The sequence below is a fragment of the Solanum verrucosum genome, unplaced genomic scaffold (genome assembly GCF_900185275.1).
Source record: "Solanum verrucosum unplaced genomic scaffold, falcon-dt-bn FXZP01000117.1, whole genome shotgun sequence".
Taxonomy (NCBI): domain Eukaryota; kingdom Viridiplantae; phylum Streptophyta; class Magnoliopsida; order Solanales; family Solanaceae; genus Solanum; species Solanum verrucosum.
In genome coordinates, this window is record NW_026020014.1 from 122797 (window position 1) to 138473 (window position 15677).

The 15677-nt window shown below is 32.5% G+C and overlaps 3 protein-coding genes across 3 annotated transcripts in view; 1 reads left to right on the forward strand and 2 right to left on the reverse strand.

Annotated features, from left to right (window-relative positions):
• Positions 1–395: 395 nt before the first annotated feature.
• Positions 396–1763, reverse strand: LOC125820817 (putative F-box/kelch-repeat protein At1g15680). The gene has a single exon (XM_049500255.1). The coding sequence runs from the start codon at positions 1761–1763 to the stop codon at positions 396–398; it is 1368 nt and encodes a 455-aa protein (XP_049356212.1).
• A 5353-nt stretch (positions 1764–7116) lies between these two features.
• On the forward strand, positions 7117–8735 carry LOC125820562 (nuclear pore complex protein NUP50A-like). The gene has a single exon (XM_049499963.1). It carries the CDS (start codon positions 7162–7164, stop codon positions 8512–8514), a length of 1353 nt encoding a protein of 450 aa, XP_049355920.1. The 5' UTR covers positions 7117–7161; the 3' UTR covers positions 8515–8735.
• Positions 8736–9424: 689 nt separating this feature from the next.
• LOC125820580 (thionin-like protein 2) overlaps positions 9425–15677 on the reverse strand; it is a 67674-nt gene continuing 61421 nt past the window's right edge. The window contains exons 2-3 of the mRNA XM_049499984.1: positions 10055–10369; positions 9425–9721 (exon numbers count right to left, since the gene is read on the reverse strand). Of these exons, the coding sequence (XP_049355941.1) occupies positions 9660–9721; positions 10055–10364 (372 nt within the window). The 5' untranslated portion in view covers positions 10365–10369 and the 3' untranslated portion in view covers positions 9425–9659. The remainder of the gene's footprint in view (positions 9722–10054; positions 10370–15677) is intronic.

The following is a 15677-nucleotide window of genomic DNA, read 5'->3' on the forward strand; positions in this document are numbered from 1 at the left end:
TATAGATTTCTTTTTTTCTGGTGGATAATGAGAAAAAGTTACCAATTCTATCACTCCAAAAAAAAAAGGCTAAAAATTTATCTGGACCAAAAATTCACAACAGGTGTACAAGGATATAGCATAATACCAAATGGAGAAAAAGGAAAAAAGAAAACAGATGAACGCACACACATGAGAGCATTAAGTTGCATAGCCCAAATTGACAATAGTTGCAACTTGCAACAATGAAGATAACATAATATATCGGCGTTTTCTTCTTGTTCTTAATGATACCATGCGTCTCCTTTTGTGTGTTTCCATTGAAGCGTGTGGTCGCACCTCATTAAAAAAAATGAAGCACATATCATTCATTATATACTCAGGCTCAGCCATCTCTATATTTTTAAGTAGGTCTACTAAACACCATCCTCCTTCTTTCCCATGGAAAGATATTTTGGGATAGAAACTGGCCATGGAGGAAGAACGTACAAGAATGCTAACCTCGGAGGTACTTGTGCATACCAGGACAACCATCCTGTTGATTCGTAAAAGTATTCAGTAGCGACTGGATTACCATGAGCCTCCAATTTTAAAGTCTTGACATTGTATGTGACAATATAGGCCCCTAAGCTCAGGCAAACAATGTTGCCATCAAATGGATGGAAGGCAAGAGGAGCAGGACATGATCCAGTTAACCCCTGGCTAGTTAAGATATCATCAAACAAGATATCAGTAACCTTAGTTCTGTGCAGCAAAGACCAAGTAGCAGAGTCATAATCATCAAGAACCCATAGAGAGAAACCTGAAAATCCAAAGGGATCCGAGGGTGCTAGAGACACCTCAAAGTACCTCAATCGACCCTGATGCACATTACACAGGCTATACAATCCATTGTTTTTGTAGTTGTTACATTGCTTGTCAATGTCAGATGGAAGTCCAATGATGCGGCACTGATTGGAATCCCTGCAAGGATCACATGCCACAATCCCAAGCCAACGGTCAATCCAATGCAACATTCCACTGAAGGAAAAAGGCATCCTCAGCCAGGCAATCTGAATTGCTTGGTCACTGTGCACAACAACTCTCCTCCAGCTCCCAGTTTCAGAACAGAATATCTCAAACTCGAGGTTATGCCACTCCCATAATTGACAACCAAATCGCACCACTTTATAGTTCTTCAATGTTCCCCCTTCAATTTGGGTTAGAAAACCAGTACTGACAAACCGAAAGCACAAAAAAGGTGGAGGAAGGGCAACACACTGATGTGTGATAGGGTTATACAAGTGATAATCTGTCATGTGATTGATGCTATTCTCCATAAACACAATTCGTCCGTACAACACTAGTCCATCGCTAACTGCTACGATATCATAGTGTTTGCGCCAAGAAGATCGTTGAGGAAGAGGAAGATAAAGATAACGTGAGAAAATAGGGTACTCAATCAGATCATTCTCGTCTGCAGATAACATGTCATCCAGCATTAATGGGGGATCAGGACAGAACTTTGTGCCCTTAACATGCAGACGGTGACTAAGCACGGTCCACGGTTGTGGCTTATGTGACAAAGAAACTCGAGAAATGTACAAGTTGACAAAAGAAGGAGCCGAAATAAACGAAAGCCACTGCTTTGATACACATTTCAACCTAAAAACACATTTCAAAGGCAATCTTGATAGGACTTCCTCCAAGAACCAATCTGGAATATATTCAGTCTCAAACTCAACCAGCCCCATATACTTTGGTTTCACAAGCTTCAGACCTCTTGTGGTGCTCTGGAAATTCATCTCCCTCTAGTTGAATTTGCTAAATAAATCTTCGCAGGTCAAGAAATCAATAGAAAGGAGAATTGAGGTCCGTGATTGTACATCTAAAGGTGACCCCTGACAATTGATTCTGAACCCCAAGTAGCCCTGAGAATTCACCTACAAAGATTAAGAGACATCTCATATGGCAAAGGGATCTTTACACAAACAGCTGAACTGTTTACTTTTTCTAGCCAGTATACATAGATTATAACACTATCACAATTCACACCAAAATTTATACATGAATTATATATATATATATACACATCCGCCGGTGATTTTTAGTTTAATCAATTGGGTAAACAACTATTTAGGTTATAATTCTTCTATGGTAAGAAAGATGATCCAGAGACACCTCATAAAGAAAAACCTGAATCTCATATGGCAAAGGGATCTTTACATGAATAGCCGAACAGATTTTACTATTTACTTTTTTTTTCTAGCCCGTATACATAGATTATAACACTATCACACCCAAACTTATACATGAACTATACATATATCTATACATCCATCGTATTTTAGTTTAATCGGTTGGGTAAACAACTATTTAGGTCATAATTCTTCTATGTCAGGAAGATGATTAAGATACACCTCATAAAGAAAAATCTGAATCTCAACCTAAACAGATATCAAGAAGATTCTAGCAAAGTAACACCAAATCAACTAGATGAATTTGCAGGCTGACATAGGTCAAAAAACACAGAATAAATCACAAATGTAGCCAAAAGTGTACTTGAGAAAATGAAACAATTCAACTAAGGGAGAAATTAGATCATATAGCAGGCACTGTTCTTGCAGAATCAGGAGGAAACTCAGTTGCAGAATAAGTGATAGAGTGAAGACCAAATTTACCTGGTGGCCGGCGATGATGAGTGAATTTGGGGGAAGCGGAATTGGAGGGAAGACGGAGGGAATTTATAGGGAGTAAAATGGAAATTGACCTTTATTTCACAAACAAAGAAAGAAAAATATATTTTTTTAAATATAAGCTCATATTTTAATGTTAATTTATTATTACCTAAGAAGGCAAATATATGAAATGTGTTTGTGGTACCCGACTACAATTTAAAAGAATTACAATTCATAGTTAGTTAAGAATTTTATTGCAAATTCCTCTCTTCTCTCGTCCTCACTTCTCCTCTCTCTATACTCTCTCTCTCTCCTCTATGTCCTCCCTCACCTGTTCCTCCCTGTTTCTGCAATACAAATACAAAATAGTAACACATAAACATATTACACAAGGAAACATATGCATACAAATGTACATTGACACAAATACAATTTGTTACTAATTACAACAATGAGATAATTGTATTTTGTTGATACAATTGTACTCGTCAATATGAATTGTATTCGTTAATATACTTAATACAATTGATTTATATATGAATATAATAGTTATTGATACAAATCAATTGTATTCATTATTGGTATTTTAAAAGGCGAGGGCATGAGGCAAGATGTTTTATGCACTCGAGGCGAGGCATATGCCCGGAGACATGAGGTGTAAGTCTCATGAATCTACGGGATGTAATCTCATTTATATTCAATTTTATAATTTTATTACTAAGAAAATAAACAAAAGTAAAACTTTTTCAATGATTTTACAAATAAATTTTAATAAATAACCTATAATATATAGAAAAGTGTTATGATTTTTATTTGAGAAATATTAATAACCAATAATGAAGAAAAAAAGTATTATAATTACTATTTTGAGAAATACCATTACATCAACAATAAAAAATATGATTTAAAGCAAAAAAATTCAAATAATAAAAATAAAAATAACGCCAGGGCATATACGCACAAGGCTTACGTTTTTACGCTCAAGACTTATGCCTCAAATTATAGGACTGATGCCTTATAGATCTACGTATTCAATTTGCGCCCCGAAACGTTTTTGGTTAGCCCCGCCCCGAAACTCGCCCCAAAAATATTTTTGAAAACACTATTTATGATACAATTATCAATCAATATATAGAAATCAATTGTGTATCTCTGTACTCTCTCTCCCGGATCTCACTTGAGTCTCCTCCTCTTTCTAACAAGTAGCTACAAATCACAATTAAGCAAACTATAACTAAGGAGTCTGATTGTGGGTCTAGCCTTAGTTCTTGAAATTTTCTCTTTTTAAAAGAAGAAAATTATGCAGAATAACAAACATTTAGCACTATATCTACATTTTAAGAAATTTGTAATTCACAACTACAATTTTCCCAATTCTTGCTATTCACATGTTTTTGTATAATTCGCCTGATTTTTATAAATCCATAATTTGTATAATTCGGTTTCTGATGGTATAAATTTAGAAATTTGTATATGTTTATCTTAGCTATTTGTGTACAATTTATGAAAATTTCATAATAAATTACCATGATTGTATGTTGACAAGTGAAATATACAAACGGAGTTCTAAAAAATTTCTAAATGTATAAATACAGAATTTGTATGTATACTCACCTTATCTATATATTCGCAAGCAAAATATACAAACGGACAGAAATATACAAACCACAGCCTTCATAGCAAACGAAACTATAGCTATGGAGTGCAACTATCTAAACTATAGCTATAGAACCTTATTATGTCTATTGTGTTTGTTTTTTCTAAATTTTTCTCTTTTTTAAAAAGTGAATATTCTATTAGGATAGCCCATGAATTTCTAAAAGCCTGAAACCAATAGCTTTTCCGTGCATCAAAGAATGTTCCTCAATTCTAGGTGTCATCCATATTTTAAATGGGGAACTTTCACATATAGCCACTCAAAAATAGTCTAATTACTCTCCATAGCTATAGTTTGATAATTACAATTCGTAGCTACATGTTATATGGAGGAGAGAGGCGAGCGAGATTGGGAAAGAGATGAGAGATGCGAGAGAGAGGGGGCAAAGAGTGGAGAAAGGTGAATTGTATATGTATATAGGTTAGATAATTGTATATTATACATATATATTTGTATATATGGCAAGTGAGATTGGGAGAGGGAGGAGAGATGCGAGCGAGATTGGGAGAGGGAGGAGAGATGCGAGCGAGATTGGGAGAGGGAGGAGAGAGGCGAGAGAGAGAGGGCAAAGAGTGGGAGAGAGGTGAATTGTATATGTATATATGTTAGATAATTGTATATTATACATATGCAATTGTATATATAGCAAGCGAGATTGGGAGAGGGAGGAGAGAGGCGAGCGAGATTGGGAGAGAGAGGAGAGAGGCGAGCGAGAGAGGACAGAGAGTGGGAGAGAGGTGAATTGTATATGTATATAGGTTAGATAATTGTATATTATACATATGTATTTGTATATTCTGACGAATTATACATATACAAACATGACTAATTATACAAACTTGAAGTCAGCCCGTGTAATTAATGTATAATGTTAGTCGTGAGTGGTAATTATAGCAAACTATAGCTATAATGAGTAATTAAGTAGTATAAGTTTGCTTAACCGCGTAATTTTTCCATTTTAAATTGGAGAAAAGTAAAACATTAAAACTCCCTCGCTTAGCAATAGGATAGTTATATTACTTTTCCACAATCTCATTTTCACGATTTAAACTGCTCATATTTCGCTAATCGTTACTATGAAAATCATTTTTTTCTTTGGCTACTCTAAACTAGAGTATCCGTCTATCCGATAATGAATAATAAATGAATAGAACATGCTAAATCATACAAATTTTCCTTTTCAAAAATTCAACATTAAAAGTGTCTGGAGCCCATATTGGAGCTCCAACTAAATTCGAATCGCGCTCTGCAATGCCCATTTGAGGGGTGACGCTCCCAACAGGATTTTCTTCATATCCAAGGCTTGAACCCAAGGCCTCTGGTTAAGGGTGAAACACTCCCACCAGTGCACCACAACCCACGTTGGTTCAACATTAAATATAGTTTAAATACTAACAATGTTAAAGCCGACTACTTATTAGTATTAATATTGCTACTTTTTTCTGATCTCTCATAGCGGTCCACTCTTTTGGGCCTCTTTTCTTTTCGGCCCAATATATGTTTTCTTTTTTGTTCTCATCCTAAAAAGCCCTTATTTATTTAATTATATATATTACAGTGACACCCGTCCCTATCTCGTATTCCTAATCAATATTAGATCTTTCTAGGGTTTTTATATAGTGCTCGGTTCGACAGCGTAACTTCATTTTTCGAAACTCCACGAAATTTGAATCCTCTCAGGTAAATTCACTCATTTAATCTTAGTATACTTCCATTTTTTTGTCTCAATTTATATTTTGCCTATCATATTTGTCCAATTTCATTGAATTTTTGGTTCCTAGTTCCTTAAACTTAATAGTTTTTTCTATTTTTGGGTTCATAAAATTGATTTTGTAGATTATTTTTTTAGTTAGTGATGTGTAAGCGATGTCAATCTAGAACAACCGCTAAAAATATGAAGAGATAAACATACGAATAAATCAAGTGGATTTAACGCAATAATTTTGACCTTAGTCAATCGTAGTATCCGGGATACTAAGTGTGGATCTTCTCTTTGCCTGAGATGAGCTGTTTCTTTAGACTCCCAATTGTGTGTTAATTTTCAGCTGTCTCTATCAATATGTATTGTCGGTGACTTGTAGTTAAATATGTAATTTGAACTTTGATGAACTGGCTATTGCAAGAGTGATGAATAGTGTTATGAATTGTGTGTTACAAGAATTAGTATGAGGTTTTTTGAGGTAGTTCTTACTGTTTATTTTTCTTCTTGGAAGTTTGATTTGATTGAATGTTATGATGTTACATTGAAAAAATTATAAGCTCAGATTCATTTTTCCAAATGTAAGTGAATGTTATCTTGGTTTCTCAAAATTTGTTGCCTTTTTGTGTTTGTTTAATTTATATGATTTTTATATATTTAGTGGAGTTCCGGTAGATGTTTGCTTCCACCATTTGTTAAACACTTCTGCTTTATTGACTATAATGTTTCAAGTCCAATGTATTGCTTTAGCTAGTCGTTTCTTTGTTGGTTGTGAGATTTAGAAAGAAGGAAATGGTTAAGAAACTACGAAGCAAGGAGAAATTCCCTTTAGTGTTTAAACTCTGCCTTCTTCTTAGTTATGTAGGTGTGCGCAATTGAGTTGTTTTATAGGAGAAAGACATAGAATTCACTCTGAACTTGTCCAAAAAAGTTGAATATTTTTTTGAAATTTTTTTTGGAATATCCATTGCATATCCAGTATCCTAGTTTGAACTTTGACACCAAGCAACTACACACGAAAACTATTGTGTTGCCTATTACCAACCTAACCTTGTTCAAAGTGATAAAAAAGTTCTAGTTTGTCTGGTGACTGATATTTACTATACAATTTCATGCAGAGATAACATATCTTTCTTGAGAACTCTTCAAGTTTCTTTCCTCATTTTCCGATGGGAGATGCTGAGAATTCTCTTCAACCATCAAAGAAAAGGGCAGCTATAAAGGAATTATCACGAGACAATCCTGGTCTCGATGATGATGAGAATGAAGCTGAGCTAGAGACTGGGTCTTTCAAGAAAGCAAGTGAGGAGGTAATGGCAAGTAGAAGAATTGTCAAAGTTCGTCGCAGTCAAACTACTACATCTACACCTTCGGCTAATCCCTTTGCAGCAATCCGCTTGGTTCCACCCACTGAGTCCAGTATCTCATCTGATGTGATAACAAGTGAAGTTAAGAGTGGGATAACAAGTTCAGGTAATCCAGAAGAAAAAAATGACGTTGGTGAGGCAACCGGAAAGGAGCCAAGTGATGTGTGTAAGGAAGAGAAGAAGGAACCTGATCAAATTTCTAAGCCATCATCAGAAGGTAATGTTGATGAATCTAATGTTGTCAATGAGAAAGTTGAAACTCCTGATGAGCCTGACAAAGCTGAATCTGCTGAAAAGAAGGTAGCAGATGATGAGAAAATCCAGGTTGAAACCAAGGAAGGCACAGTAGTTGAGAAGAGCGAGAATGACAGTAAGAAGGATGTGGAAGTTGGGAAAACAAAGAATGAAGAACAAGATGCCGGTGGTGAGAAATGTGAGAAGGGTACAGAAACTGCTTCTTTTAGCTCATTCCAACAACTCTCAAGTGGCCAAAATGCTTTCACAGGATTTGCAGGGACTGGGTTCTCCAGCACTACGTTCTCCTTTGGAGGTATTTCAAAAGAGGGATCTTCTCTAGGTTTTGGTTCTGAATCAAGTGCTGGTTCTCTCTTTGGAGCAAAAAGTGACCAGTCACCATTTGGACTTAATCTTGCCACCAATGGAAGTACTTCTCTGTTTGGAAACTCAGGGTCATCCCTTGTGAACAAGAGTGAGGGTGCTGGATTTCCTTCCAAAGAAGAGGTCACTGTTGAAACAGGGGAGGAAAATGAAAAACCCGTATTCACAGCTGATTCCGTGCTGTTTGAATATCTTAATGGAGGGTGGAAAGAGCGGGGAAAGGGAGAACTAAAGGTCAATGTTTCTACAACAGGGGAAGGAAAAGGTAGACTTGTTATGAGGAGCAAAGGAAATTACAGATTGATCTTGAATGCCAACCTTTTTCCAGAAATGAAGCTCGCTAATATGGACAAAAAAGGGGTCACTTTTGCTTGCTTGAATAGTGCTGCTGATGGAAAAGGACTTTCTACAATTGCTCTGAAGTTCAAGGATGCCTCCATAGTCGAAGAGTTTCGAGCTGCTGTAGTGGAACATAAAGGTACTACAACTGGTTCTTTGAAGACACCGGAAAACTCTCCTAAAGCTTCAGATGATTGATACTGCAGTATAGTTGCATAGAGACTCATGGAATGTGCCCTACTATTTTCTTTTAGTTGCAGAGAAGAATAGGAAGGATGAGAGAATATTTTGTCCGAGACTTGTAAGCCCACATACTGAGTTGACTATATCCATTACAGTGCGCTCTTTATTCATCTGTTGTAGACTTTGTCCGAGTAACTTATAATGTGTTTACTCTCTTTTTGTGGGATGTTGAATTATCGCCATTGTGTTTTCTTCTTGTCGCGAACCTGTTCAATAATTTTAGTTGATGAGCTCCTAATGTATCTTTTAGTTAGGTGCATGCAACATGCTCGAACCGCCTAGTTGGGAGAAGAGTAGAGGGGTTGGTCCAAATTTGTGCAAGTCATCGAGATAGATGAGTTGCTTAGACTATTATGGTTTTGTTTCATAGTTTATGCCGGTTAATCGAGTGGTTGAGAACAGGCTAAATTCAACACACTATTGGTTAGAATTTGAATTAAACTGAGAAAAGGGATTATTTGAAGTAATAGTTGAAAAAAAAAGAGTTTTTTGAAGTTGAATTCATTTGTGTTTAGACAGTGCTAGTTTTTTTAAATGAAAAAGGGTTAGATATTTCCCTTTGTCCGTGTACTCTTTTAAAAAAAGTACATTTGCCCCTTGTACCTGAAATGTCAATATTTCTTGTTCCCATTTTTATGATCCAATGTATTTTCCATGGGGATAATTCTCTTCTTCCAATTTAATATCCGATACGAATAAATTTTTATCAGCCCCATTGAGAGGCATGCGAAGACAAACAATTCAACAAAGCATAATAATAAATGATTACACATGATATATTGTCGCCAAAACTGGCAAAGCAAACAAATACTCATTCAATCTAAGTAGGCGTTTGGGAATGCGATTTTAAAGCGCTATAAGAACGTAGATAAATCACAAATGGATTGTTATATGAGTAGGTGAATACTGATACATAACATACCCACTTTGGAAGCTCTTACTAGGGTACAAGACCTACATTCTGCTGATGATTTTCCATCCTTAATTTGGAAAAAAAAAAAAAGGGAGAGAAGAAAAAAAAAAAAAAGGAGAATAAGAGAAATCATAAAGATAAAAAGAGGGATAATAAAACCCCACTAATAATGCCACTTTTATTGCCATCAGTAGCTCTTGGTGCAGTTCTTTGAGCAAGATCCAACACAGTCATCCATCTTTTCACCATCTAAAGTCACAAGAAAAAAAAAAATCAATTCAGAGAAGAAAAAAAAAAGAACAATAATAAAAAAAGCATTAATACACTGAGGCGGAGTTAGAGAAAAAGCTATTGTATATAGTTATGTGTTAAGAAATTCGCTTAATACGAATAACTTATCCTCAACCCACTAAATTGCCTTTTTTAGAATTTGAAATCCATAAATTTAAAATTCTAGCTCCGCCTCTAGCTAGCGACATATAGACAACAAGAATTCATATAATCAGTCTAAACATGCTAACACATAGTTGTTACTGAAAAAAAAAATATAAGTCATAGAGAGGAGGAATTAAAAATACTTACTTGGTTGATGTTTTTTGCTGAGAGTGGAGCAAGCAGACAAGGCACAGCCCAATTTACAGAACTTAAGGTTACTACTGTCTATTTTGTTATGGACATTATTGGTAGAAACAGAACCAGAATCAGAATCTGAATTGAAAATGCATTGTTTTAAGCATTTAGTAGTGCATTTGCATACTGTCTCAGAAGGATCAATCATGCAGAAAATGAAACATCTAGTGTAACAGTCAGTGAAGGCAGCACTTGACTGCCCTACAAAAATTCCCAAAAACATTAAGGCCATAACAAGTGCCCTTAACTTCATTGACTCCATATTCTCTGTTTTAACTACAAACTTTTAGCCTATGGAGAACTTGAAAAAGGTTTATGGAAGTACTCAACAACTAGTGGCCACATATATATAATGAGCAATGAGACAAAAGAACAACATATTCCCTTTAGTGTTGATTAAAAAAGGAGTGTATCTTTTATAAGTTAGCGGCCTATATTTTTACACTATTAGATCATCTAATGATACAAGTCACTGTTTATAGAAAGTGAGATTAGGCTCGCTTGGTGCTATCATCTAATGATACAAGTCACTGTTTATAGAAAGTGAGATTAGGCTCGCAAGGGTTAGCACCAAGCGAAGAAAGTTCAACATTTAAGTGAGAAAGATAGAGAGGCGGACTCATCATCTCCGAGTTGCGAAAGTTGTTTTTGGCCCAAATAATTGGCTGTAAAGGAATTTTTCGATCGTAAATAGAAAATGTGAGATAAATAATTTGAAAATTAACGCATCTTATCTACTACAAATATACTGATAGGGTGAAAATCTTTACCTATCAACGTATAGCATAAATAAGTTGCACTATTGATAGTGTAAATGATCTTTTATATTATCAAAGATATATAAGCATAAATTCAATGAGAATTTGATGTGGATTGAAATTGGGTTTACATGTGATTAGTTTTTTGTCTTTGCCAATGGTCCCTTAATAAAATTAAGGATAGGATGTCAAATAAGGACAAACAACATGAGAAAGTACTTGCTTAAAGTTAATACAATATTTCTTCTTCTTTATATCAAATAGGGGAAAATGTATTAAATGTTAATTTTCAGATTTAAGAATAGCCTAACAGCTCAGCTACAATAAGTATATCCTCCTTACATAAATAAAATAGTACTAATTATTACACAAAACCATCATTTGCTCAACCATAATGGTGTACAGCAAGATTGTGAGAGAGACAGAGAAGACTTTAATTAAGAAATAAGTGTAATTATTGCTCATGATAATGAGATTAATGTTAGTCTTTTAAGTGTTGGGAGCATTACTGCACAATTAAGCACTAAAAATGTATTTATATCAAAGTTTTAATTTTATACACAATATTTTTATGCTTTTTGACAGTTTTCACATAGTCAAAATTCTGTGTAATAATTTTTTTTTTAAAGTTAAGCTAAACGGGCTCAGAGATAAAAGAAAGATTTTAAAAAAAGTGTTTGGGCGTGCATTGTGCTTGCCCAATTAAAGAATGAAGGGTTTATTATAGGGATAGAGTAGTGGGCAGTGTAGATAATAATATGTTTGATGAATTGTGAGTGCCTATTTATTAGTGCTATTGTTTGGTGAGTTTTGTGTAGAGCCATGATCTTATTTAGTGCTCAGATACGTGTCCTCCAATTCACTATTAGTCCTAGAAAAATATGTGATTACCTTTATGTTTCAAACGACTTTGAGCAAGAAGTTATTGGTGTCCAAAATAGACATAGGTAGATAGTTAACGAATATTTAAATGCATGAGATAACTTTTTTACAAAAAATTAGGAAAGTAAACTTGTTATTTTGGGAGAAGAGGTGCCTCCTCAAAAGGGGATTAAAATAATCAGAAAAAAATACAAGACTCCGTCAAGGTCAAGAAAGTTGATAACATGATATGAGAAATCGGGGATCAAAGCCCCAATGAACGATGGTCGTGATTATAACAATCTTAATTAAAATAGTGAAACTCTTTATCGAGTTAGTTCTGATCCAAAGAAAAGACATAACAAAGAGAGACTCACTAAATTAGATTCAAAGAAGAAATTACATTCTCTAAAGATATTACCTTAAAAGCATGAGCTCCTAACTTGAATGTTAAATTACTATAATATCCCTAACTTAGTTGTGATTTTTCCGATGAGTTGTGACTTTTTCTGATAAGTTGTTACTTTTTTCGATGAGTTGTGACTTTTTCAAAAGGTTGTGATTTTTCGATGAGTTGTGACTTTTCCAAAGAGTTGCGACTTTTCCAAAGAGTTGTGACTTTTTCAATAAATTGTGGTTTTTCCAAAGGGTTGAGACTTCTCGGAAAAGTCATGACTTTTCAGACAAGACACAAAAAATATTTGTTCATACTACCCTTTGTTGAATATAAATAGAATGGCTTCCTTTCATTTTTCAACCACGATTTTTTTTAATCTTCTACTCTTCTTCTTCTTGCATTTTTTTTTTTTGTGATTTATTGTCGTTCAGTGAGTTCGAAGTGTATCAGGATATGATGTACCACTATTCTGATGAAGTAAGTCATTTTATCCTAAGAGGGTACATTCCATACCCTTGAGTGAAAATAATTTTGATGATATATAACTATTTTTTTGCTTCATATATAAATTAGTATGTAATGTTCCAATAACGAAGTTAACATGATGTAGTCTAAATTCATTTGTTTTTGTTAACAATTTCTCCGGTGATATAGATATACACTTTTGAATATCTTTTTTCAAAATTTAGAGAATTGCCACGATTTATTTTTTATGTTCAAGACAAAAGAATGACTTTATTTATCAATGCTACTTATGTAATTTAGACTCTAAGGGGTCGTTTGGTGTAAAGGATAATACCAAATAGTCCCGGGGTTAAATTATAGTACCGCTTATTTTGTTGTTTGGTTGGCAAGTTCAGGATAACTTATCCCTGGATTAATAATTAATACCGGGATAAGTTATCCCTCTCTTGGGGTGGTATAGTAATCCCGGGATAACTTATCCCGGAATAAAATAGGTAAATGACAAAAATGTCTCTTTCAACCCTTTTGTTATATCACTTTTTACATTAATGAAGGGCATTTTTGTAAACAAATAAATTGTTCTTAAAATTTATTATTTTGAATACAACAAACCAAACACTCAATAAAAAATAATCCCAACACAACTTATCCCATCATAACTAATCTCAACATAACTTATCCCAACATAATTTATCCCATCATAACTCATTTTCAAACCAACCGACCCCTAAGGAAGTTTGCTTCAAAATAGTTATTACTATTTAAACATTGCCCTTTTGTTTTACTTATTTACTATTTCTTAATAGTTCAGTATTTTGGACGAAGAAAAGTTCATATAACTTGTAATAACTCTAGTTGAAGTTTCTATTAGTTTATTTTTTATTACTTATTTAATAGCTAATTTTATGAGATAAATATTTTCATTAATGAAAATATATATTTATATTTGGTTAGGAATTTGTATTTAAATTAAAGTATTATATACGTCAAAAATGTATTATCAAGTTAACAAGATCTTCTAACTTCAAAATATATTATTTTAAAATGTTCCGAGTACTTTTTTTTTTGAAAAAAAAAAACTCACAACAAATGTGAAAATATTTTAATATATAAAATATATTTGTTCTCTTCACATGTTCATATGACATCTAAACAATTTAACGTGGAATACACATACAAAGCACATCTGTTAGATGACAAGAAAAATACAAAACAAATAATGTCTATAAGATAATATTAGTGAGATAAGACTAACTACATGATTGAACCTCATCAAATTGAATTAAATATATACATTATTGCATTTAACTAATACAATTTTTCATTGGCCATCTTTATAGGTTTGCATGAATAAGAGATATATATGATGATCCACATTGAACATTCACAAACGAATCTGCAATATTATTTTTTGCTAAGCTTATTATTCAAATTTTTGCTTAAATAAAACAATACTATTTACTATAACATATATTTTTGAAATTGGTAATCACGTGCAATACACATATCAAAAAACGTATATATATATATATATATATATATATATATATATATATATATATATATATATATTCTTCATGCTACTTACCACTACTTATTCCTAGTATTGTTGCTAGTTAATGTTGTCTCTATTTAATTCTACTCAATTGTGAGGGAAAAGACTTGTGTAATTACTAGATATAGGACCCCGTGCCAGCACGGGGCCAATATATATATATTTTTTATTTTAATTTATGTCATATTATGGAATTTGAGAAGTTATTGAAATTTTTATATGATTATAAAAATATTTTAAATTTTTAGCTATTGTGATTTGTAGTACTTTTTTTTAACATAATTTTGAAAATAATATTTATTACTTTGTTTGTTCTAATTTATGTGGCACACGCAAAATTTCAAATATTAACCATTTTTTATATGTCTCTTTAATATATTAAGTTGTTAACTATTGTATTTTATAGTACATTTTGAACCTAATTTTTTAATAATATATGTTATTTGCCATGTCCCAATTTATGTGGCATTAATTGATAGATTTGTTGGAGTCGAGAGATTTATTTTGTTAATTATTGTAATTTATAGTTTCTTTTTCGTCAATTTCAAACAATATATGTTGTTAATTGATAGAATACTTTTAATGTAATTTTTTTTTAAAAATATGTGTGACTCTCCATGTCCCAATTTATGTGGCACATGTAAAGTTTTGATAATTAACCAAAATTTTAATACATTTAAAAAAATATTTTTAAGTCGTTAAATTTTAAGTAATTTAAATTGTTGTATTATTTATTACAATTTATAATACTTTTAAAGTAGTTGAAATATTGTACTATTTATTATGATTTATAACCGTTTTTTTTTTATTTATGTCATATTATGGAATTTGAGAAGTTTTTGAAATTTTTATATGATTTTAAAAATATTTTAAATTTTTAGCTATTGTGATTTGTAGTACTTTTTTTTAACATAATTTTGAAAATAATATTTATTACTCTCTTTGTTCTAATTTATGTAGCACACGCAAAATTTCAAATATTAACCCTTTTTTATATGTCTCTTTAATATATTAAGTTGTTAATTACTGTATTTTTTAGTACATTTTGAACCTAATTTTTTAATAATATATGTTATTTGCCATGTCCCAATTTATGTGGCATTAATTGATAGATTTGTTGGAGTCGAGAGATTTATTTTGTTAATTATTGTAATTTATAGTTTCTTTTTCGTCAATTTCAAACAATATATGTTGTTAATTGATAGATTTTTTGGAGTGGACTATTTTTTTATTAATTATTGTAATTTATTGTTTCTTTTTCGTCAATTTCAAACAATATATGTTTATTATATAATCCATTTTATGTGGTACCAATAGAATTTAGCGAGTCAATTAAATTTTTTATATAAGTTTTAAATAATTAAGCTGTTAATTATTGTAATGTATAGTATTACTTATATTAGTTTTAAATATATTTAAATATTATATGTTAGGTTTTTTATCCTAATTTATATGGCATTGATAGAATTTAAAGTGTCAAATAATTGTTAATTATTGTAATAGATAATATGGAGTATTTAAGTCATTTATAGTATAGTA